The 23,108-nt window shown below is 22.6% G+C and overlaps 4 protein-coding genes and 1 pseudogene across 5 annotated transcripts; 2 read left to right on the forward strand and 3 right to left on the reverse strand.

Annotated features, from left to right (window-relative positions):
* Positions 1-2,224: 2,224 nt before the first annotated feature.
* LOC122859362 lies at positions 2,225-3,413 on the forward strand (annotated as a pseudogene).
* Positions 3,414-4,244: 831 nt separating this feature from the next.
* LOC122859363 (trissin) lies at positions 4,245-5,779 on the reverse strand. The gene is made up of 2 exons (XM_044162860.1): positions 5,679-5,779; positions 4,245-4,505 (listed from the first exon to the last, which is right to left on the reverse strand). Exons 1-2 carry the CDS (start codon positions 5,710-5,712, stop codon positions 4,309-4,311), a joined length of 231 nt encoding a protein of 76 aa, XP_044018795.1. The 5' UTR covers positions 5,713-5,779; the 3' UTR covers positions 4,245-4,308.
* Positions 5,780-8,181: 2,402 nt separating this feature from the next.
* Positions 8,182-9,244, forward strand: LOC122859375. Its single transcript, XM_044162927.1, has 3 exons — positions 8,182-8,372; positions 8,442-8,569; positions 8,631-9,244. The coding sequence occupies exons 1-3, from the start codon at positions 8,228-8,230 to the stop codon at positions 8,775-8,777; spliced, it is 420 nt and encodes a 139-aa protein (XP_044018862.1). The 5' UTR covers positions 8,182-8,227; the 3' UTR covers positions 8,778-9,244.
* Positions 9,016-11,843, reverse strand: LOC122859374. Its single transcript, XM_044162926.1, has 6 exons — positions 11,518-11,843; positions 11,072-11,175; positions 9,823-10,093; positions 9,529-9,671; positions 9,274-9,437; positions 9,016-9,198 (listed from the first exon to the last, which is right to left on the reverse strand). Exons 1-6 carry the CDS (start codon positions 11,675-11,677, stop codon positions 9,141-9,143), a joined length of 900 nt encoding a protein of 299 aa, XP_044018861.1. The 5' UTR covers positions 11,678-11,843; the 3' UTR covers positions 9,016-9,140.
* Positions 11,844-12,029: 186 nt separating this feature from the next.
* Positions 12,030-22,712, reverse strand: LOC122859368 (histone-lysine N-methyltransferase, H3 lysine-79 specific). Of its 2 annotated transcripts, none has more exons than XM_044162914.1 (8): positions 22,314-22,712; positions 18,916-19,144; positions 17,148-18,855; positions 16,931-17,028; positions 15,224-15,355; positions 14,949-15,056; positions 14,508-14,668; positions 12,030-14,386 (listed from the first exon to the last, which is right to left on the reverse strand). In XM_044162914.1, the coding sequence occupies exons 1-8, from the start codon at positions 22,320-22,322 to the stop codon at positions 12,872-12,874; spliced, it is 3,960 nt and encodes a 1,319-aa protein (XP_044018849.1). In that variant the 5' UTR covers positions 22,323-22,712; the 3' UTR covers positions 12,030-12,871. The 2 variants fall into 2 exon arrangements, with proteins under 2 accessions (XP_044018849.1, XP_044018850.1); XM_044162915.1 differs by lacking the exon at positions 22,314-22,712 and adding an exon at positions 20,913-21,162 and having other exon boundaries at positions 12,453-14,386.
* Positions 22,713-23,108: the final 396 nt, after the last annotated feature.

Raw genomic sequence — 23,108 nt, forward strand, 5'->3', positions numbered from 1 at the left:
TTATTTTTACAGTTTACATTATTTTATAAAATTTTAATATAACATTTTTGGAAGATTACTTGTATAACAGCATTAATGAGAACATCATTAATAAACAATTTAAAGAAAAGAAAATGTATTATTCTCATTTACTACCCTTTTTTCGCGGAATATTTATAATATATAACATTTAAAGTATAATATAATATGTATATTTTGATTTTATATTACCATTGATATTTATTTGAATATTGATAATTAATCATTAAAACCAAAAACATGTACCTGCACATTTCCAACATGATTGACAATCAAGTTTCTCTTTACATGCAGTTGCGTTTGGGCCATCATCCTTTCTAGACCAGCACCACATGTGAAAAGCATCTGCACATTCTGTCCAACATTTCCCTTTGTCACATCCATGTTTAATGGGACAATGTATCCAATTAGGGAGCCCTGCCCATGGATCCTCTCTTTTGACAAGATTATTTGAAGTTTCATGATAATTTTGTGGTAATGAATTTACACAAAAAAGTGTACTCGAACCAAAAATTATCATTATTACCAATATTGATATGTTCTTCATCTGAAATTAATTATTTAAAAAAATTTTAAAGTATAATGAAATGTTTTATTATACTTTCCAATGAATAAAATAAAAAATTTTTTAATATTACATTTAATTTTATAGACATTTATAGATTGTATAGGTACTTACTTTATTCAAGTTGAATATTTTTTTCACAAGTCAATTCTGAAAATTGTTTATAGTGAAAATGGGAATTTTCCAATTCCTTATATACTCGAAGAACATTAGCAATTATGAATAATTAAATTTTAAAAACTATACGTACGAAAATAGAGTGCTTTTAATTAATTATTTCAAATAAACTGATAAAATTTTTCCATTGCATCGACACAAATAAAATGAGAAATATTTTTTTTTTTAAATTTTTTTCTATAATACGATATAATATAATCGTCATCAAATAATTTATTTTACATTTCAAAGAAAAATTTGTGCGATTAATCGATTGACATATTTCTCAATATTAAAAATATAATTCAGCAACATGATAACTTGAATTTTTTTTTTTTTTTGCAAATTACTGTTTAGAATTTTATGATACATTTTTTTATTATAAAAAAAAATATTACAAGTATAAATTCTTCAATTTACATATAAAAAAAAAAAAATAATAAAAAATCATCGACTAGATAAAAACTTACTTCGACTTGAGATGTGCAATGTTGGAACTCATTGTGAATACAATTTTTTGTATACTGCCAATTTTTGATAATTAAAAAAAAAAAACAATACGTTAAATTATTATTAATTGCGGTATTGCAATTAAAATAAAAAAATGATTTGCCGAGTAAATCAAAACGACTATTTATCATGTCCCTAAATGATTAAAACATCATCATCATCATTTAATAGTTTATTCGACTTATTATTTTTATCAAACTCAGCAATCAATTTGAAAACTATTGCGATAATTTTCACAATATTTACATTTAAAATACCATTTTTTATGAATAGTTATTTGTTTTAAGGGATTACCACCACCAATCAAAAACGCAGATAGAGCCTTGAAATTTTTTGAGCAGATTAATGAAATAATAATACATACGCTCAAATTTTTTGATAATTTTCTTGTAGCTAATTACTTAGTAATTAATTACTAAAGTAGGCTACTTTTTTGAAAGTTATAAATAAAAACTTATGGACTCTGGATTTTAGTTTTTTCGAAACTTGGTTAGCCATTTTGGAACTCAATAGCTTTAAAAACACAATAGATAGAAATAATAATAATAAAGTTTTGATATTAAAATTAATAGGGCTTTGAAACCTTTTTTATTTTAAGTAAATCAAAATAAATTTTTATCATTGTCTAAATATTCAAGTTCAATTCAAACAAGATTTTCTCCTTATTTTTATCTCGTTCAGCAATCAATTTGAAAACTATTATAAATTTCATACAAAAGAGGTCTCTAGACAAATTGTATGTAATTGTTTTAAGTTTTGCTGGCAATTGCTTTGTTGTATTTGTCTGGGTATTGTGCAAGAAGTCTTCGTAAGCGTACATTGTTCATGTCGAATTACCCATCACCACCCATCACTGCACAGTAGCATTAAATATAGTATATGGTTGCATAAACTATACAGTTGTATAGTGATTAAAATATACCTATATAGATTATAGATCATAGTAATAAATAAAATATAATATGGCCGCTCAGACATGGACCCATGGACAATGTTTACATTTCATTTTAAATTGTTACCATTTGTTTCCATTTGTTAATATATAAAATAAAGTAATTAAATTACGTGATTATAATTAATTTTTAATTTCATTGACATAAATTGACAATATTATTTAAAATAATGGAAGCATTGTGGAATAAATTTGATTTAAATCGACCACCAACGAATTCATGGAGACCATCTCCAGGTGAATTTGGTGAGTAAATAAATAATAATTCAAAAAAACATCTATATAATAATAATAATGATAATATTGCTTATAATTTTTCTAGATACAACGCATTTTATATGTGAAATAAATAAATGTTTAAAAGATTCGTCGTTACAAAATACACTTCATACTGAAGCTGCACTATTGAGTCGTTTAATTTATCGAATGAAATGGAAATTTCGTAATGATAAAGGTTTAAAAAAATTAATCGTTCGTTATTAAATTATTTACATTTATCAATTGAAAAAGAATTTGATTATTTAAAAGATAATATTGTTATTGATAAAAATAATATATTATTACCATCAAAACAAATGCTTGATTATGTTCTTGTTAAAATTCAAGGTTTTGCTAAATTAATGTGTAAAATTAAAAGTACTTGTATGGATGCTGCTAAATTTTTTAAAAGTAAAATTAATATTGGACATGCTTGGACCACGTCACTTATAGCTTATTCAGTTATTTCAAGACTTTGGTAAGCATAACAGAAAAATGAATTTAACTTTTTATCAATGTTTGTTGATAAATCATTGATAAAAAAAATTAATACGAAGTTGGTCAGTATATAGTATTGATTATTTATTGTAAAATTTAACTTTTATTTCTATTACAGGATATTATCTCAAGATTATGTTAAACAATGCTGTGATTGGTACAGAAATTTGTATATGTATCGTGATAAATTGAAATGTGTTGGTGTCAATTGGTTACCCAGCAATTACACATTTCCATTAGATTTAAAAGCTTGGCTTTCAGTCGAATGGGAAGAACAAAATGATAAATGGTTTGTTGATTTGGAACTTATTGATGATTTTTTTTAATAGTCATTTTTCTATAAATATTTTGATGCTTTTCAACAGCCCAATCAAAGAAGATTTAACAAGCAGTATAGATTAGCTGAAAATAAAATTCCAATAAATGCAGATTTATTAACTGTTTCTGATCTTGGTCGTAAGTATATTATTTATCTTGAAAATAGTTGTGTTTAATTCATATTTAACACCTGATAAAGCCATCAAAAAAATTACTTTTTGATTAATAATTGTAGTCCAATTAGAGACACGTTAAATTAAAAAGTTTTGTTTTTTTTTTTTTTAGAAAAAATATCACGTGAACTTTTCAAAGATTAAAAATCAAGTTGATTCATGCTCATTTTCTGTTCCTGATCTTGGTCGTAAGTTTTTTTTAAAAAAATGAAATTTAAAAGCAAAAAAAAATATCTTTTCAATCAAAATTTATAATTTAAATTGTCGTTTCGCCTTGAGATAAAAATTTATATATATTATTTTCAGAAAAAATATTACGTGAATCTTGCACTTTTTATTTTTATATTTTAAATTTGTCTTTGATTTTTTTTTATATTTTTTATTGGTAATTTTTTTAGCTCAACTTCTAAAATCTATAAAAACAAAAGAAGATTTGGATAAATTATTGTCATTAGATTCTTATACAGGTCTGAACAAGTTACAGTGGAATATAATTAGAAAAAAAGTCAATAGAGCAATGGTAAAATTAGATAAATATCCATCGGACAATATGAAAAATAAATTACATATTGAAAAAATTATAAAATTTTTACAATCATGCATAATAAATTGATAAAATTATAAATTTAAAATTTTTTTATTTCAACTATTTTGTCAATTGTTTTCTTTTTTTTTTTTTTTCATATATAATTTGTTCTTTTGATGTTGAAAAAAAAGAAAAAAAAAAAAAAAATCATGTTGAATATATAGATAATAATTTGTGATTTATAATATATTTTTAAATATTATTTTATTATGTTGCAAATCATTTTCAATTATATCGTTAATACATGGTCAAGAATATTGAAGATGAATATATTTTATACGTCATAAACAAGTTTAAGATGTCCATTATCTCTCATTGGACTTAGCCAAACTTTTAATCCAAGATTTGGCACACGTTTCTTCAAATTATTGAAGCAACATGCACGAAATTGACGAGTACCACAACTTGTAACACATTCACGTCCACACTGATCGCATGTCAGTGATTCTCCATATGTCCAAATTGCAAATACTAAAAAAAAAATAAGAATAATTTGAAATAAAACTCTCGTAGTCAATGAAAATATTATAAATTTATTCAATACAAATAATAATTTAATGAATTTTAATTTTAAAATTAAAACTTTTATTATCAGGGGATGTTGAGAAAAGAAAAATTACATCACGTCGATAAAAAATGAATAAATTTAATAAAAGTTTTTAATAGCACGTGCTAAGGAAAACCTTTGATCTCATATGAATTTTATTATTGTAATAATTATTACCATAAATATTGAATAATCATCATTTAAATTTGGTATTACGGCTAATTATTACGGTCTGTACGGGAATTTCACCATCAAATCATAACGGAATTAAATATCCTGATTAATAATTTAACAAAAAAAGAATAAATAACTTGAAGCTTGTATTGATATGAAAAACATGAACATCTTGGATAAATTGAAAATTAATTTATTTAAAAATTAATTAATTAGTCATCGTTTATTATAATGACTCGCTGTTATTATTATATCAAATTTAATTTTATTAATATTTTTTTTTATCTTTTAAATATTGTATAAAATGTATATTTATTTTATTTATTTATTAAATTTATTAATAACACAATTATTATAAATCTTTGATAAATTTTGTAATTTATTAATTTTTTTACTTGCTAGTAGATATTTTAATTGTTGCATATTTTCTACCTGGTTTTTTATTTATTTATTTATTTATTTGATATTCTCTATTAAGCAGATATTATAATTATATTGTGACTAGAATATTGAATCATGTAATCATTAAAATTTATAATGCAAAAATGTTATTATTATTTTAAATTGTATTATTTAAATTATTTTATTTAATTAGAGATGTCCAGCTCAATCAATATGTCATCCAAGAGGTTCAAGATTAGAAAGAGTATCAACATTGCAAGGTGTTAAAATCATTGAGACAGTTGATACATGTGATTGTTGGTCATCACAATTAAAATGCCGTAGAGTATTATTATTATTTTGGATATTTTAATCAAGATATTTAAATGATCAAAAATTTCATTTTTCAAACAACAAATTACAATTATTCTGTCAATATATAAAAAAAGCTAAATCTATGTCTTGGACTTTGACAAAATTATTTCTTAGTAAAATATTCTCATAAAATAAATGATTAAATGTTTAACGAAAATATTACTTACGTGCAATCAAAAAGACAATGCAAAATAGTTTCATTTTTACAATTATTCAAAATCAAAATAAAAAAATAAATAAATAAAAAAATTGTAATCTTCTTTTTTTTTAATTTTAAAAATTCAATTAAATATTGATAAATTTAAAAGTTTATATCATATATTTAATTAAAAATTATTTTTTTAAAATCACTCACAATATTTAAACAATAATATTAATTAATTAAAAATTTTTTTAAATATACAACAAGCATTTCTCTAACGTTGATCAAGTTGATCAGCTCTGATGTAAAGTTCAAACGATACTTCAAGTTTCACGAAAGAGACTCAGCTTCTTTGATATTATCCTCTAGAAATTATTTCATCCCCACTATAATAATCTTCAGCCCTTGAGATCTGTTACATTTTCCCCTTTATATTCATATATATTTTTTTTTATTCTAATTTTCCTTCCTACCTCTTTTACAGGGCTTTCATACACATTAAACACCCACACTTGTTGACGATACTGCACCTTCACAATCATCCACATCTGCATATTACCACAAATTATCATTTTTTGTTTTCTATCATTATAAATAATTATAAATTGTTATATCAGTTGTTGTTGTTGTTGAAATTGTATCTCAATAAATCTCAATTATTTTGGTCATTGATTTCATGCATTTTCATAATTGCATTTTTTTTTTTTTTTTTTTTGCTATACTGTGGCTTATCACGATAACAACATAAATTTATCAAAGTATCATTTTTCAAATTAATTACTATTTTGTTAATTTTGTGTTTTAAATTATTATAACAAAATTTTCATATAATTGATAGTGTTGTATAGTTGATATAGCTTTTTTTGTTAGTAAAACTTTCAAGATGATCATGTGTAATTTAATCTTGTTGTACGTCATCAGATTTTTCCTTTTTCTTTTTTGTTATTTTGAATTTCATTGTTTTTTTTTTCATCCCCATGTTGATGAACACAATAAAATAACGTCTCATTCTCTTGTTTTTTTTTTTTTTTTTTCATTTTATGGACCCTAATATAAGCGTGCATATTATAAAAAATACATTTGAATAAAAAAATCATATGATCATCGTGGTATTTTTGTATGTATATACTTTTTTTCTATATCATTAATTTGCTATCAGTATATATAAGGATGCTGGATATTTCCTTCTTATACTATCGTTGGTTACATATCTATTTATTTATTTTGTTTTGTGTTGCAATAATAATATACGTATCGTTTTTATTCCTTGATGTGTATAAATTATAATAAATCATTCAAAAACATTCAAATAATAAAAACAATTGTCGTCAGCTATGCTAAAACATATTTGAAAAAATAAAAAATTAATAAAATACAAATCAAATGCCTGAAAGATCGATGACAGTTGTCATTTTTATAACAGGATTTATCTCTTACATGGAGTCGATTAAAATTCCAACTTATTGGTGTGATGTATTTCGATAACTGACCTTAAAAATTAACAACTAATATTCAACAATTAACTAATAATTAGCACATATTTCCGGTTCTGTTTGTATAAATAAATCTCAAAAATCCTACTTAAATTTTTCTTTTTTAAACAATTAACCGAGGAGTTGATCATAATAGAAATCATGGTGTTAAATATTTTTGAATCAAGCATAAATCACGTGAAATTACAAGTAAATTTGATTTAAATTAAATCAATTCAATCACAAATTGCGCTTCAATTATGTATGTAGATATTTTTAGTTATGAATTGTCAAACACTTATGTCAGTGTGTCAATTTATCTCGAGGTAAAAAATCATTTTAAAAAAAAGTTTTCATATAATTCGCATAAATAAATATATAAATAAATATAAAAAATACATTGATTGTTGAAAATATATTTGGAAATGTCCCTAAAAGTGTTGTCAATAATAATATAATTATATATTAAACCACTAATATTTTAAATCAAATTTAAATCATTTAAATCATCGGCAATTTTATTTAAAATTAAATCATTATATGTCTCCAAAATTTATTATATGAATAACCCCTCGGTTTTCATATATTAATTTTTTTTTTTTGCAATGCTTGGTAATTTATTACTCATAGATTAAAAAATATATAAAAAATTTTTGACAAATAAATTACAAAAAATCAAGAAAATAATGAAAATATAAATTTGATATTTTTAATTAACAACAAACAATGAATTATGACTTAAAAGAATAAATATTTTCATGACCAATAATTTTAATTTAAAAAAAAAAAATACATATATATATTATTATTTTCTATAAATATCAATGACAGATATTTGCATGTAGCTATCATCATCATCGATGAATTTTTCATCGATTAAATATCCAGCCAACACAATTATCCACATTGTCATCTTGATGATTATGAATATATGTTTAAACATTTAATATAGAGACACAAGATAAAGGAAGAATCTTATTAAATTACCATCTCGAGATGATGGTTTTAAAAAAAGAAGAAAAATAAAAAGAGAAGGCTGTTACCAGCCATATACACATTCGTGACTATTTCATTTATATATGATATAAAATGTTCTGGTGAAATGAACAAAAGTATCAGTTTATTACAGACTGTTTTAGCACCTGGTACTGTTTGTTGTTCAATAGCAAATAAATATATCATGTCACGTTATTCATTGATGTATTTATTAATTGCACTTGGTGTAACATGTTGTATAAATTCTGTTTGTAAGTAAAATAAAAATATAAATTAATATTTATTAATGTAATATAATTTTTTTTTATCAACTAATATAGATACAAAACCAATTCAAGTTTTAAAAAATATACCTGGTTATATTTCTGTCTACATAAGACATGGTGATGAACCACTTAATGAAATAAATCCTGAACTTGCTGATGCATTTAATGAAAATAATAATATGGTAATTTATCATTTAAAATAATATTTATTGTATTTATTTTTAATAATTATTAATATAACAGGATGTTGTACCAATGGAAAAAATTTCATCAAAAGATTTTAGTTCAGTTGAGGATAAATTATTTGGCAGTGAATCGTTAAATTCACTTGTTATTTTTAACAAAGAAATACGTGAGTTGTCTCATTCACGTTCATCAGTTCAGGTTTAATTAAAAATAAACTAATGAAAGGAGAATAAAAGGAGAAGATCAGGGACGTGGCACCGAATACAACAACCGAGGACGTTTATCTGTGGGCTATATGCAATCAGTCATTCCCCACTCATCATCATTTTTTTTTTATTTTTTCATATTTCCCTGTCGTCATATGTAGACCCAACAAAAAAAAAAAAAAACAAATGTGAATGTCAAATATAGCATATTTTTAAATTTAATAATAATTCATATATTCATTTCGAAAATGTTTTTTTTTTTTTTATTGATTTATCATATTATACAAAAAAAATATAGAATTCATTATTTTAAAAATTTATTTCTATAACAAAATATATCATGATTTTAATAAAATTAATTTTAAATACATGCACACTCGACAATTTGTATAATTTCACGTTTGAAGCCTCTTCGATTTCTATAAATGCAAAAATATAAAATTTAAATAATTTGTTAAAAATTAATTTTATTTATAATGGATATTATAATTGACCTGTATTCGTGAATTTTAAATCTTGCTGGTGTACAACTATGCTGTTTTGTATATAAACTAGCAACACATATTGTTGGATTTTTTTTATCACGAAGAAGACAAGTTTCTGTTTTATTTCCAAGACATGAGCCAGTATTTCCAACACACTGACCAACATTGATATTCTGTTTTTAAATAAATAAAAAAATAATAATGATAATATTAAATGGGATTGTTATAAACAATAATTAATATTTAAATATTAAATTTATTTACTCGAACAACCGGTTTTACATCAGTTGTGTTAATGCCTTTTTTAATTTCAAGCTGGCTATAATCAAGGACACTCTCGGTACGATCCATTCTGTGACATTTTGATGCACATCCACATTTTTTAATTACCTGATAAACTTCATCGCCTGTATGAAAGAAATTTTTTTATATACATGCATATATAACTACGATATATTATACATAGAATAATTGAAAAAATATCAAAACAAAATAAAAAATATAAAAAAATTAATTAATTAAATAATTACAGAAATAATTGATTATTAAAAATCCAACCATCTGGTCCTTTGATGCTGATTGTAGTATTCTTCAATGGTTTGCAATTTAATGATTTTGAACATGTACCATGACAATAGCCAACATCTATTGTTGCTTGATATGGTGTACCTGAATGAACAAGCTGTTCAAATGATACTCTATTGCATTTTGATTGTGATGACCAACAATCACATGTATCAACTGTCTCAATGATTTTAACACCTTGCAATGTTGATACTCTTTCTAATCTTGAACCTCTTGGATGACATATTGATTGAGCTGGACATCTCTAATTAAATAAAATAATTTAAATAATACAATTTAAAATAATAATAACATTTTTGCATTATAAATTTTAATGATTACATGATTCAATATTCTAGTCACAATATAATTATAATATCTGCTTAATAGAGAATATCAAATAAATAAATAAATAAATAAAAAACCAGGTAGAAAATATGCAACAATTAAAATATCTACTAGCAAGTAAAAAAATTAATAAATTACAAAATTTATCAAAGATTTATAATAATTGTGTTATTAATAAATTTAATAAATAAATAAAATAAATATACATTTTATACAATATTTAAAAGATAAAAAAAAATATTAATAAAATTAAATTTGATATAATAATAACAGCGAGTCATTACAATACACGATGACTAATTAATTAATTTTTAAATAAATTAATTTTCAATTTATCCAAGATGCGTATGATAATAGTAAATTAATTGATCGTACTATTGTCATAATTATTTTTCGACAATTTTAAGATATTCATAATCATCATTATTATGTTTACATGTCACTATGTATATTATTTTTATAATGATTTTTTTTTATTTTAAATACCTCATGTTTCTCATACCAAAACACGCTACGGTATTGAATCCATTTACGAATTATTTCACAATTTCATACCGAATTCAATCCATTTTAATTCTATTTTCCCGAAGGTATACTTGAATAAACTTGATTTTTATATAATTTTTTATGTTTATTTATTATTTTATAATGAATTTGTTTATTGTTCAGAAAGTTTATAATATTTTATTCTCATTCGGGAAAAACGATCGGGAATATGGAATTCGGGAAAATGGATTCGGGAATTCGGTATTCGGGAAATTGTCCGCCGGGAAAATGGTAATTCGGGTAAATGGATTCGGGAAAATGACCGTGAATCCACGCTACAGGATGTTTACTTATTTTTTTATTTTTTTTTCACATGAATTATGAATTGAATTATGAAAAATTAATTCACCTGAACTGCAGGACGACTAGCATCACCAGGATCATCAATGGTATGTTTTGGACAAACTTTACGACAATGTCCAGCATCAATAGTTATTATTTCTCCCGATACACCTATAATACGTTATGTTTTTTAAATAAAAATATTCAAATCTCAACAAAATAAAAAACATCTATTATTTATAAACCAGAAAAATAATTTTTATACATTCAATGATAAAATTGCATACAATAATTTGTGATGTGAATAACATGTTAATAATTATTTCGAAAAAAAAAAAAGGAAAAAAAATCTTGTTTAATACAATTGAGTTATCCACCATTGATGATAAATGATAATTATAATTAAACACAGCACATCCGGTATTCCACATGACATGCATTAACTTATTACAAGTATAACATGCTCATTGATATAAAATTCATGTTGTTTTTTTTTCTTTAAATTTTACTTGCCATGACCGACACTTATTTTTTTTTCATAACGTGCACAACAATGATACTTTTTAATTGGTTCATCAGAGTAATAGTATTCATCTTGTGGTAAACTTGAATAAACAACCTTGCAATGTATTATAACCATTATAAATATTATAAACAATAATTTATATATCATTTTTGAATTTATAAAAAAAAAATATGTATAGACTGGTCAAGCAATTTACTAGTTGTGATATACTAACAATGATTTAATATCAAAACTACCATTGGGGTTACTCAATGAATACGAATTGAGGTTTAAATAAATTGAATTTTAAATAGAAACATTTTATCCCCGCTATTTTTATTTTATCCCCCCCCCCCCCTCCCCCCGCTCATATTATTATTTAAATTGTTTTTTATTATTTCATATTAATAATTTAGTACAATAAATTTAAATATTTAATTTTGTTATTTTTTACTTACTTTCATGTTAATAAAAAAAAAAATCTGAAAATAAATAATATTACTATTGAATTTATTTCAAATTAAAAACTAAAATATTTTTTATTTTTATTTTTTTGACGTATGATAATTTTTTTATTTGATTTTTAATAATTTATTTTTTGTATTTTTTTATTAATCACTTTTTTTTTTTTTAAATTAATGACTATATATATATTCAATGGACATTTGACGATGTATATATATGAATTTTAAAAATGGGATATTACAATAATTAATTATCACGTGAAAAAAAGGAAAAAAAAAATTATTTGAATGATAAAAAATGTATACATATTTTAGGGTGATGATATCATTTACCTTTTTCTGACATGTATTCTTATTATTATTATGATTATAGTTATAATTTGTTTTTTTTTCATCGCATCTTAAAAATTTTGATATTGTTTTATTATTATTCTGACGGATGTATGATCCAATACAAGTATCTTGTGAAATAGATCTATTTTTTTTTTTTTTTTTTTTTAAATCGTATATTTTGAATCATTTTTTTTTTTTATTGAAATAATATAATTTATTGATTTAAACAATATTCGAAAAACCCCAAACAACGATGAAAAATATATAATAACTTTGTGTTTTTTTTTTTTTTTAAATTTAAAATTAAATTAAATATATTTACAAATATGATAATAAAAAAATAAATCAAAAATTTTAAATTAAAATATATATTTTACTGAAAGTAATTAAATTATGAATAAAATTTATATTAAAATTAAAACAAAAAAAAAAAACAAACAAAAAATAATGATGATATTGAAATTGAGACTAAAATTATTTTGTACAATTTTTTTTTTAAAGATGATAAATAATATATTTAATGATTTTGTTGTTGTATTATTTAAATAATATAAACAAAAATGACTTATTCAACTGAATTACTCCATTCAAAATCCATGGCTAATCTTGAAATATCACTACTTGCTGATGATTCATCTTCACTACTTGTTGCTGATGTTTCTTCTGATATCATAGCTTCACCACCAGCTTCTTGTGGCATTAATGCAGAATTATTATTATTATTATTATTATCATTATTATTTTTATCATTATTAATTGTTTTTTTATTATCATTTTGTTGACGATTTCTTGTTGTTATTGGTGTTGAATTATAATTTGGTGACCAATTGTTATCTTTATTATTAATATTATCACTTGTTGATACACTTTTTGATCTAGTACGTATATCAATTTTTTTACGTGGTGTTTTTCTAAATGAATTATGTCTTGTAACATTTCTATTATTATCATTATCATTATTTGGTAATGGATCAGATGTATCATCAATTTCTAGTGTCCATGATACTGAATCACCTTTTTGTACCATAAATTTAATCATTGAACTTGATGTTGGTTGTTGATTATTTTTATCTTGTACTAATGAATGATCTATATGTTCTGGACCAAGTGATCTTGATAAACGTTGTGGTGGTACTGATAATTGATTTGCCAATACATTAACAACTTCATTTTTTTGACGTAATCTCCATTGTAGTTCTTCAACTCTTTGTGTTAATCTTTTATTATGTTTTGATACATCATGAAATGAACCTAGCAATATTTCATTTTGATGTGATATTTGTCTTTCATATGATTCTTTACATTGTAATTGAGCTTTTAAATCTTCACATCTTGCTTCAAGTGTTTCAATACGTTGTTCTAATAATTCTTTACCCTCAACATCACGACGTAATATATCAATTTCACTTCTCATTGATGAATTTTTTTGACTTTGTAATTCTAATACTGAACGTAATGACCATACTTCAGCATGTAATGTTGCTGATTGATTATCATTAACATCAGTTATATCAGAATTATCATTATTATATAAATTATTTGATTTTTTTAATTCAGATATTTGTGTATTTAATTCTGTAATTTTTTTTTGTAATAATTTTTTATCTTGTATTTGTTTTTTTAATTCAATAATATCATTTTTTAGTTTTTCATTTATATTATTTTTCATTTTCCATATTGGTTTTATACAATATTTTAATTTATTATATTTATCTTTTATTATTGTTAATTCATCATTTAATAATGGATTATATTCAGTTAATATATTATTATTAATATTTATATTTTCATCTTTTTTTTTTAAATCATTTTCATGTTTTATATTTAATTGTTTTATTATATTATCATATTCATCATGTAAATTTTTTTTTGTTAAATTAAGCTGTATTTCAAATTCATTTTTTTCATTATTAATTTTACTTTCAAGTATTTCAATTTTTTCTTTATAATTTAATTCTAAATTTATCATTAATTCTTGGGTTTTTTTATTTTCAATTTTACGTTCTGCTTCATAATCATTTAATAATTTTTTTTTTATTATTTTTATTTCATGTTGAGCATTTAATGAATATTCTTCAAGCTAAAAAAAAAAAAAAATTCAATATTATTTTAAAATATTAAAAAGCCATTAGCGTTTAGTTTTTTTATTTGTAAAAAAAAAAAAAAACTAAAATAAATTTTTTCAAAATCAATAAACTTACTTGATTATTTAAATACTGAATGGTTAAACAAAGTGCCTGAATAATATTTTCAGATGATTGAACATCTTTTTTTGATGATTCTGTTTGTGCTGATTTTTCATGCGTATCATTTTTCAATAATGCAAGAGGAGAGCTTGAATGAGATTCTCGTCTAACACGTTCTGTAAAATAAAAAACAACAAGTATCATTAAAAATAAATTTTTCAATGACTCTGAATATTTTTTTTTTCATCGTCAATTTATATAATATATAACCACAAAGTAATTAATCAACCAATCACAAAAAAAAAAAAAATAATTTACCATAAAAATTAACTAATAAATACATTGTTCTTTTTTTTTTGTTCTAATAACCCTCAAAATTTTTACAACAAATTTATTATTTAATCACTTTTCAGAGACCACGATAACACATTTTTTTTTTATTCTATGTAAATATACCTTTTCCAGGTGACGCTGATACACTTGTCGATAATGAGTTTTGATTATTATTATTATTGACTGATCGTTTTGTTGGTGTAGATTTTCGTATTGGTGTCGGACTCTTATCTATAATAATAAAAATGATATAATATTATTTTTAAATAAATATTTGAAAATATATAAAATAAATAAACAACAATGTGTGTTTATTTTTTCGATAATATTTGACCTTGTTAATGAATCATTTTCAAAAAAAAATAAAAAGTTCTAAATTATTTAAACATAATTATTACCAAGAGTAATTGGTGTAAAATCAAGTGGACAAGGTTTTTTGGCATCATTAATTGTTCCACGTGATTTAAGTGTTGTATTATTACGACCATTTGTTAATCTTCGCTGTTGATTTGATGATTGTGGTGATCTTTCTGTTGAAAAAAAAAAAATAAATAACATTAATAATTTTCTTTATCAAAAATAAACTTAATAGCTATTTTTTAATAAAATATAACTATTCAAAATTGTATACAATATTTCCAAAATATATATTTTTCCGGAGTTTGCATAAATATATATACCTCGTTTCAAGCTTCCAAATGCTATTTTTGATTCTCTTACTAGGTCAGAACGAACCGGGGCGGTTCTGCCCTTTGAGCTTTGTTGGCCCATGATGACACAAATTAATTAAACAATAACACTAATTATCATAAGTTACAAACAAAAATTAAATAAAAATAATAAAAATAAACAATTAATATAAATTAATTAATTTTATAATAAATCACTTTGTTCAATTATGTATATATTATTATGCAATACTTCGAGCAAATGCAACCAAGATTTATCAATGTCTACAAGTCTACATTGTTCGTTGTCCGTGATTGCACTGCCCTTGGTGATCATTGCTATTCCGAGACAAATTCCATTCTAGGTATTTTGTCGGCCAATCACCCTGTTGCCATTGAATGCATTTATTTAATTCATTTATCATCAAATAATTATTAAAAATTTGTAATATACAACTAAACATTATTTTTTTTTTTATTATATAAAATAATTATAATTTTCATATTTTTGTTTATTTAATTTCACAATAACACTTTTAATTTATTTTTTTTTTTTTTTAAATTAATGTAATAGATGTGTATGTATATTATGATTACACCTGTAACTTGATATATTTTTTGTACTATTAAAAATACTGAATGATAATATAATAGTAATATTTTTTTATGAAAGTTATAACAGGTATAAAAATCAACGGTAAAGGGCCAATGAATAGTATGAAATGAGTAATAAAAATTCAACGTTCTACTAGCAACGGTATGATCAAGACAAGAAGTCACACACTGATGCCGGAAATAAACGGGTATATGCCGTTGACCTGTTCATGCCGTCAACGTTTTAATACATATTTATATTTATATATTAACTAATTTTTAACGTTAACATCATCATGATATTTTTGAATTATAACACAAAAAAAAAAAAATTGACGAAAAAATAGTTACAAATAACTGTTATTATAAATAATATTTTTAAATATTAAACACTTAAATAATTTTGCAATTATATTATTGATAATCACATGTGAATTAATTTAGACAACTATTTAAATGATCCAAATTTAAAATACAAAATTAATTTAATTGAAAATTTTTACATTTCTACAAGGCACATGCTATGGCATATGGATGTCTACTATCAAGGAGAATGTAAACTTTAACTAAGGTATATAATAATAAAATATACATATGTATAATATAATTTATATATAGTTATATCAAGTTTAAGTTTAATAAACGATACAACACGAATCATACCGAGATATTACGAACGATAGCTTGAAAGTCATACCGCCACTTTCGTAATAATAAGCACATGTGTTACACATATATTTCTTTAAAAGAAAAAACAACTTGCCGGTTCATTAAATATGTATACAATATTGCTATTTATATTTTTATTAAAAATATTTAAATTATTTAATTATTGTTACTTACTTTGTACTGTATTTTTAGCTGTTACACTGCTAATATCACTCATTGAGCTTTGTGCTGTTTCTTGAATTGTTTGATTATTGTTGGAACTTCTCATTGTCCTATATAATAAATAAATAAATAAATTAATTAAATTATAAACAACAAAAACAATAATTATTATTAAAAAAGAAAAATTTAAAAATACCATGAGAAAAGAGAAATTAAAAAAACAATGTACCTTTTGTCTTTATTTCCATCGGAATTATTAGTGTTTCTTGATGATGATGTTTTTTTAACAGATACAATTGTTGTTGTTAATGGAGTTGTTGATGATGACGATGATGATGATGATGATGTTGTTATTATATTTTGCATTATTCTTGATTTAACATCTTTTCTTTGTGGTCTTAATCTTTGTTCTGATTTACCAGCTTCAATTTTTTTAACAACTTCTGTCCAACGACCTGGTTTACGTGGTGTTCTAACAATTCTACGTTGTTCTTTTGTTGATTCATCTTTATTATTTGATTCAATCATTGCTTTTATTTTTGATGCAACATATTTTTTTGGCATTTTATATTTTTTAAATGATGATATTTCACTTTTATTTGGCAATTCATTATTATTAATTATTTTATTTTCAATTTTTATATTATTATTATCTGAATTATTATTATTTTTAACAAGAATAGATTCAATACTTGAATTTGTTGATGCTTCAAGTGATTTAATTGGTGCTTGTAAATAATCCTTGATGGATGATAATGATGATGATGTTGTTTCAGCTGTTACTGGTAATTGTCCATCTTGTTTAATATATTTATTATCATTTAATTCAATAATATCATTATTAATAATATTGATATTATCATTATCATTATTAATATTATTATTAATAATAGCATCAGCATCAAGTAAATTATTATCATTAATTATTTCATCTTGTTTTTTATCAAGATCAGAATAAATACCACTTGAATCCATTTCTTCAGTAACAAAATTTTGATATTGACGTCCAGTTGGTGGACAAAATAATGTACCATCAATAATTTGTGCACGACGATCACCTCTAACAATATCTTCATGTGCATCAGCGTCACTTTCAGTAAAAAAATCAGAATCAGTCATTGGATCTTGTAAATGACAATTTTTACAATTTGCTGATACTGTTTGTACTGATGATGATGTATCTGGTCCACGTGATGCTGGTCTTGAATTTTCACCGTCACCTTGATAACCAGCTTCAAGACTTGTTATACTTGTTACAGATGTAACAAAACTCATTGGTAATAATGATGTTGATGCATTTAATATATTTGTTAATGGTAAAATTGTATTAATTATTGTTGATGTTGATGGTGTTGTTGTTATTGTTGTTATTGTATTTGTTGTTTGATTAATTGATAATTTATTATTCAATGGTTTTGGATCAAGTGGTAATTCTTCAAGTGATGGTGATCTTTCACATAATAAATCATCATCACCAATAAATTGTACATTTGTTGGTCTTGATAAACGTGATGATGATGTTGTTGTTGTTGTTGTTGTTGTTGTTGCAGCAGCAGCACCAGTAACAATAGCTAATTTTGAACCCGTTAAATTTTCATATGAGGGAGTACGGGAACCGCCCAATGCAACTGTAAAATCAGTCATTTGATCAGGTGTCAATATTCCAAGACTCTCGTCATGTTCAAACGAGTTTTGTTTTATTAATGTTAAATAATTTTGTTGTTGTCCTGTATTATGTGTACAATTAATATTATTAATTGTATCATTAAATATTGTTGAATCAATTAAACAAGAATCACCAATGTCATCAAGTATACCAAGTGTACCTTGAAATGTACCAAATAATTTATCATCAATTCTTGATTTATTAATACAATCATACTGATTATTATTTATATTCCAATTTGATGATATAACATCTCTTTTTATTACATTATCTGAAATCAAATAATTATTATTACTATCATTTTTTTATATTTATTATATTTAATAATTACTCTCATCAGTTGGTGTGGAAGCACACAATGGTGGAACACGTCCTCTTACAGGTGTTCGACAATTGACATCTCCAAGAGAATCTGTCAATGCCATACATCCTGATGATGATGATGATGATGATGATACAACAGTTGATCTACGATTTATCAAACCAGTTGGTGTTTTTGGTTTTGGAAGAAATGAAGGACGTAGAACTCGTGATACAGGAATTCTACTTTCAGCAGTATTCTGTTATTAAAAATAATAAGTAAAATTTTAATTAATATCCATCAATAAATAAATATAATATACTTTATTTAAATTAATCAAATTAGATTCAATAAAATAATTTTTTTTAATATTTCAATTAGAGTAAGTATATCATCAAAAAAAATTTTAAGTAATTTAATTTAAGTCGAAAATTGTGAGTCGTGTAGGTTTATGCATATATATTCTTATTTTAAATCCATATATACTTAGAATGTTATTCTCATCTTAGCTAAAACTAGGCCGCAATAATAAAAAAAATTTTTTAAAACTTTATTTAATTTTCTACGATAAAGTACTTAACAGTTATTAATTATAAAATAATTATTTTTAAATTAATAGATAATTATTTTGTAAAATATAAATATATATTTAATTTAAATATTTAAATTTCTAGTGTATTATTATATGCTGAATGATAATACCGACAACTTTGAAACATGACAAAGGGCTATTGATGTCATTGATTATTATGTTACAAATGTAAAATAAAAAAATTATCTCACTTGCCTTGAGGCGTCATTCAATTCTACCTTGAATTTTTCTTACATATATTATTTATTTTTTATCCAATTAAAATGATTAAAAGAAAGGAATTTTTAAATGATAAAATAATTCAAACATTTTCATTATTTTTTATGTCAAACTATTTCTAACATTTACATTATTTTAATTATTTAATTTAATATTTATTTTTTTTTTTAAATTTTACGAGATTTTTATCCAGTATTTTATATAGCGAATTGAATTATTTTTTTTAAATAAATAACATGTGTGTCATGAATTAACAAGAGTTTCATTCAATTGCAGACGGTAATTCGTGCTAATTTAACTCCGCCTACTTAACATTTTATTCACAGTACTCCGTTATACTATATGTGTAAATATTCTAGAACTTTTATTTACAATAATATTATTATTTCAAAAGTATTATTCCTACTACTGTATACAACCAAAAAAAAAAACCACCAAATTTAAAGCAAATTTACTCAATTCATTATCATAATTTTGCCAATAATAAAGCATCGTTTAAAAAAATTTCCATTGAATTAAAATTATAGAAAAATAAAACATTATAAATAGCTTTATAATATCTATAATGTGTATTTTTTTTTTACATTACATTTTAAAATACTTTTACTTATAAAATTATAATTTATTTATAATTTTTTTTTAATAGAAACATAAACCTAGAATTTTTAAATTTTTAAATTTAAAAAAAAATTTATTTACGTTTATTTGTTCATAACGGATATGGATTTTTTTTTTTGCTTTGTTTTTTTAAATATTATGGGTTTAAAAAAAAATATATTTTAACATTAACATGGTATTATTATAACCCTATATATCTAAAATTGCAAAATATATACACGCGGCAACTGATCCGTAATTCCGCAACGAAAACATGTACCATCTACACTATATTTAATTGTACACGTAGACGCGGTGAAATTTTATTTTTTATTTTTATTATCTTCACCTATAAACAACACACACACAATAATCATTAACAGTTAAATTTAAAAATGAAAATATATATAAAATAGTAAAAGAAAAATTAATTTTTCATATTTATCAATATTTCGTTTTTTAAAAAAACGAAATAAAAAAATAAAAAATATATTTCTACGAATTGATTATTTAAATATAATAAAAAAATAATTTTGTAAAATAATTATTCATCTTATGAGTATATAATTAAATTTAAATACATTACAAAAAAAAAAACTGCTTAATAAACCAATAACACCTTTATTTATATTTAAACATATGCATTTAATCTCAGTAAACAATAAACTGCCACGTTGTTAAGTTACATTAACAACACATAGTTTAAATAATTTTCCACTATTTTTATTTCCTTTTTTCTTTTCATATGCACATAAATTCTCTTCACAATAAATTACCAATGACAAATGAAAAAAACAACTTATATAATTACACTTTTGTTAAAAGTTTTCTTCAACTATAAATAATTTAAAAAAAAAAAAAATATAATAAACAACTTTTTTTTTTTTATTTAAATAACTAGAACTTTATTTGTTTCTTTTTTTTTTCTAAAAAAAAGCAATAACAGTTTGAAATGATAATTACAGTTAATAAAATAATAGAAAAAAAAAAAAAAAAAAAATACGCGTGACCGCCGCGGTAGACTGCTCAAGACTGATGCCTGCTGATGCCACTGATTCAAATCCTACTGCCACTTTACAGGGTATATAAAAAAAAAATAAATAAATATATATTTTAAAGGCACCTTGAGCAAACCATACTAACCAACGTCTTTTGGTCAACTAACTGTTGGTACGCACAAATGTAAATATATATATTTACCTATATTTTTATATACATTTAATATACACACAGGTTCATTGTAATATTATGTGTGCGCATTTATATGCTCAGTGCTCATCATTAACGTTAGTTATTTTTATTATACTTGCAATATACATTTTACCACAATTACAAATACACTTTGCAATATGTATATTATGTAGATATTTATTGTGTCTCTATTATATTCACATTATTTAAAATTAACAATTAATTATTTTAATTTATTTTATAAATTATTATTTTTATTTTTACTTCCGTATTTTTGACCTACTATCTATTATTGATTTAAATAAATTTTACATGACACATATGATATTTATGTTGAATACTTAATGTCATTTTTTTTTTTTTTTTTGACAAGATAATATTAACTGATTTCTCTTTTTGCAAATATATAAATTGTACAATAAAAATATTGAAAAAAAAAAATTAAATAAATTTAACAGATGCGCATGACTGTCATTGTTGAATAGTTATTTATTTTTTTTTTTATTTATATTAGAAAATTTATTGCTTTATTTTAAATCAATAAGTTGAATGGCCTTGTTTTTGTGAACCCTGATTTTTTATTTATTAAGTATTTTACTTTTTCAACTTGACAAATTTATCAATAGAATAATTGAGCTGATTATTATTGATTACTATTTTAAATTAATTTTATATTTTTCGATTTGAGTCAATGGACTTTTCCGAAAAGTGATTAGTCTATTATTATTGATTTATGTAAATTGATAATAAAAAAAATATATTTATTTTTAAAATTATATTCATATTGATAATTAATATTTATTTTATTTTTAATAATAGTACGACTTACTTTCGCCATTTCTACAGAAGATGATCAATATCTTGTGGGAGTATAAAGAGCCCTGTAGGACACACGTCCTAGCTATTTTTATGAATTTGTTTTTAAATGTCACTTTAAATTTACTGCACTTAATTATTTACATAATAAACACTATTTAAAATTAATAATTTATTTAATTATTAAATTTATAATATATTAATCCACTGAGAAGTTAACAGGGTGGTTGCTATTCCAATATTCAGGGTATGCAAGAAATTTGACCGGCGTTGTTCAACCCAACAAGCTCAACTTTATTGATCAACGGCGCAGTCATCGGGAGCGTCGTTATCTTTTACATCAGTGGGGGAAAAATAATTTTTTTTTTATTTTTATATGTAGATAGATATACTATTTGTTGTTTTTATTTTTATTATTGTCAAACATCCTTATCTGCAGTATGTTTTGATTTTTTTATAAATTTTTTTTGTATATTTATTTTTAATTAAAAATATTTTTGTTTGGCTTTTTTCTACAGTAAATTAATGGTGAAAAAAAAAATTTATGATTAATAATGTTTTAATTAATTTTACTCTTGCAAACAATGATCATTGTCTTTAAAATAATATAAATTTTCAGCGTTGAGAGTGATTCTTAAGAGCCACAATTGTTACTTTGTGATTTAAAGTTTTTTAATTGTTATTTTAAAAAAATTTTAACACCGTTCTTTTATTATGTTAACGTATAAAAATTGCAATGATAAATTTAATATTTTTTCTCGCATTATCTATTGTTAATTTTAAATTAAAAAAAAACTAATGTAAATTA

The sequence above is a fragment of the Aphidius gifuensis genome, linkage group LG6 (genome assembly GCF_014905175.1).
Source record: "Aphidius gifuensis isolate YNYX2018 linkage group LG6, ASM1490517v1, whole genome shotgun sequence".
Lineage (NCBI taxonomy): Eukaryota > Metazoa > Arthropoda > Insecta > Hymenoptera > Braconidae > Aphidius > Aphidius gifuensis.

Coding starts and splice junctions, on each gene's coding strand:
- LOC122859363 (XM_044162860.1), bottom strand. CDS start 5,712: ATGAAACTATTTTGCATTGTCTTTTTGATTGCAC. Junction 4,506..5,678: donor CATTGTCTTTTTGATTGCAC/GTAAGTAATATT, acceptor TTTTTTTTTTAG/TATTTGCAATTTGGACATAT.
- LOC122859375 (XM_044162927.1), top strand. CDS start 8,228: ATGAACAAAAGTATCAGTTTATTACAGACTGTTTTAGCACCTGGTACT. Junction 8,373..8,441: donor ATGTTGTATAAATTCTGTTT/GTAAGTAAAATA, acceptor CAACTAATATAG/ATACAAAACCAATTCAAGTT. Junction 8,570..8,630: donor TTAATGAAAATAATAATATG/GTAATTTATCAT, acceptor TTAATATAACAG/GATGTTGTACCAATGGAAAA.
- LOC122859374 (XM_044162926.1), bottom strand. CDS start 11,677: ATGATATATAAATTATTGTTTATAATATTTATAATGGTTATAATACAT. Junction 10,094..11,071: donor CTAGTCGTCCTGCAGTTCAG/GTGAATTAATTT, acceptor TTATTTAATTAG/AGATGTCCAGCTCAATCAAT. Junction 9,672..9,822: donor CAGCATCAAAGGACCAGATG/GTTGGATTTTTA, acceptor TCTTTCATACAG/GCGATGAAGTTTATCAGGTA.
- LOC122859368 (XM_044162914.1), bottom strand. Junction 18,856..18,915: donor TTCCACACCAACTGATGAGA/GTAATTATTAAA, acceptor ATTTGATTTCAG/ATAATGTAATAAAAAGAGAT. Junction 14,387..14,507: donor TTCAGTATTTAAATAATCAA/GTAAGTTTATTG, acceptor TTTTTTTTTTAG/CTTGAAGAATATTCATTAAA.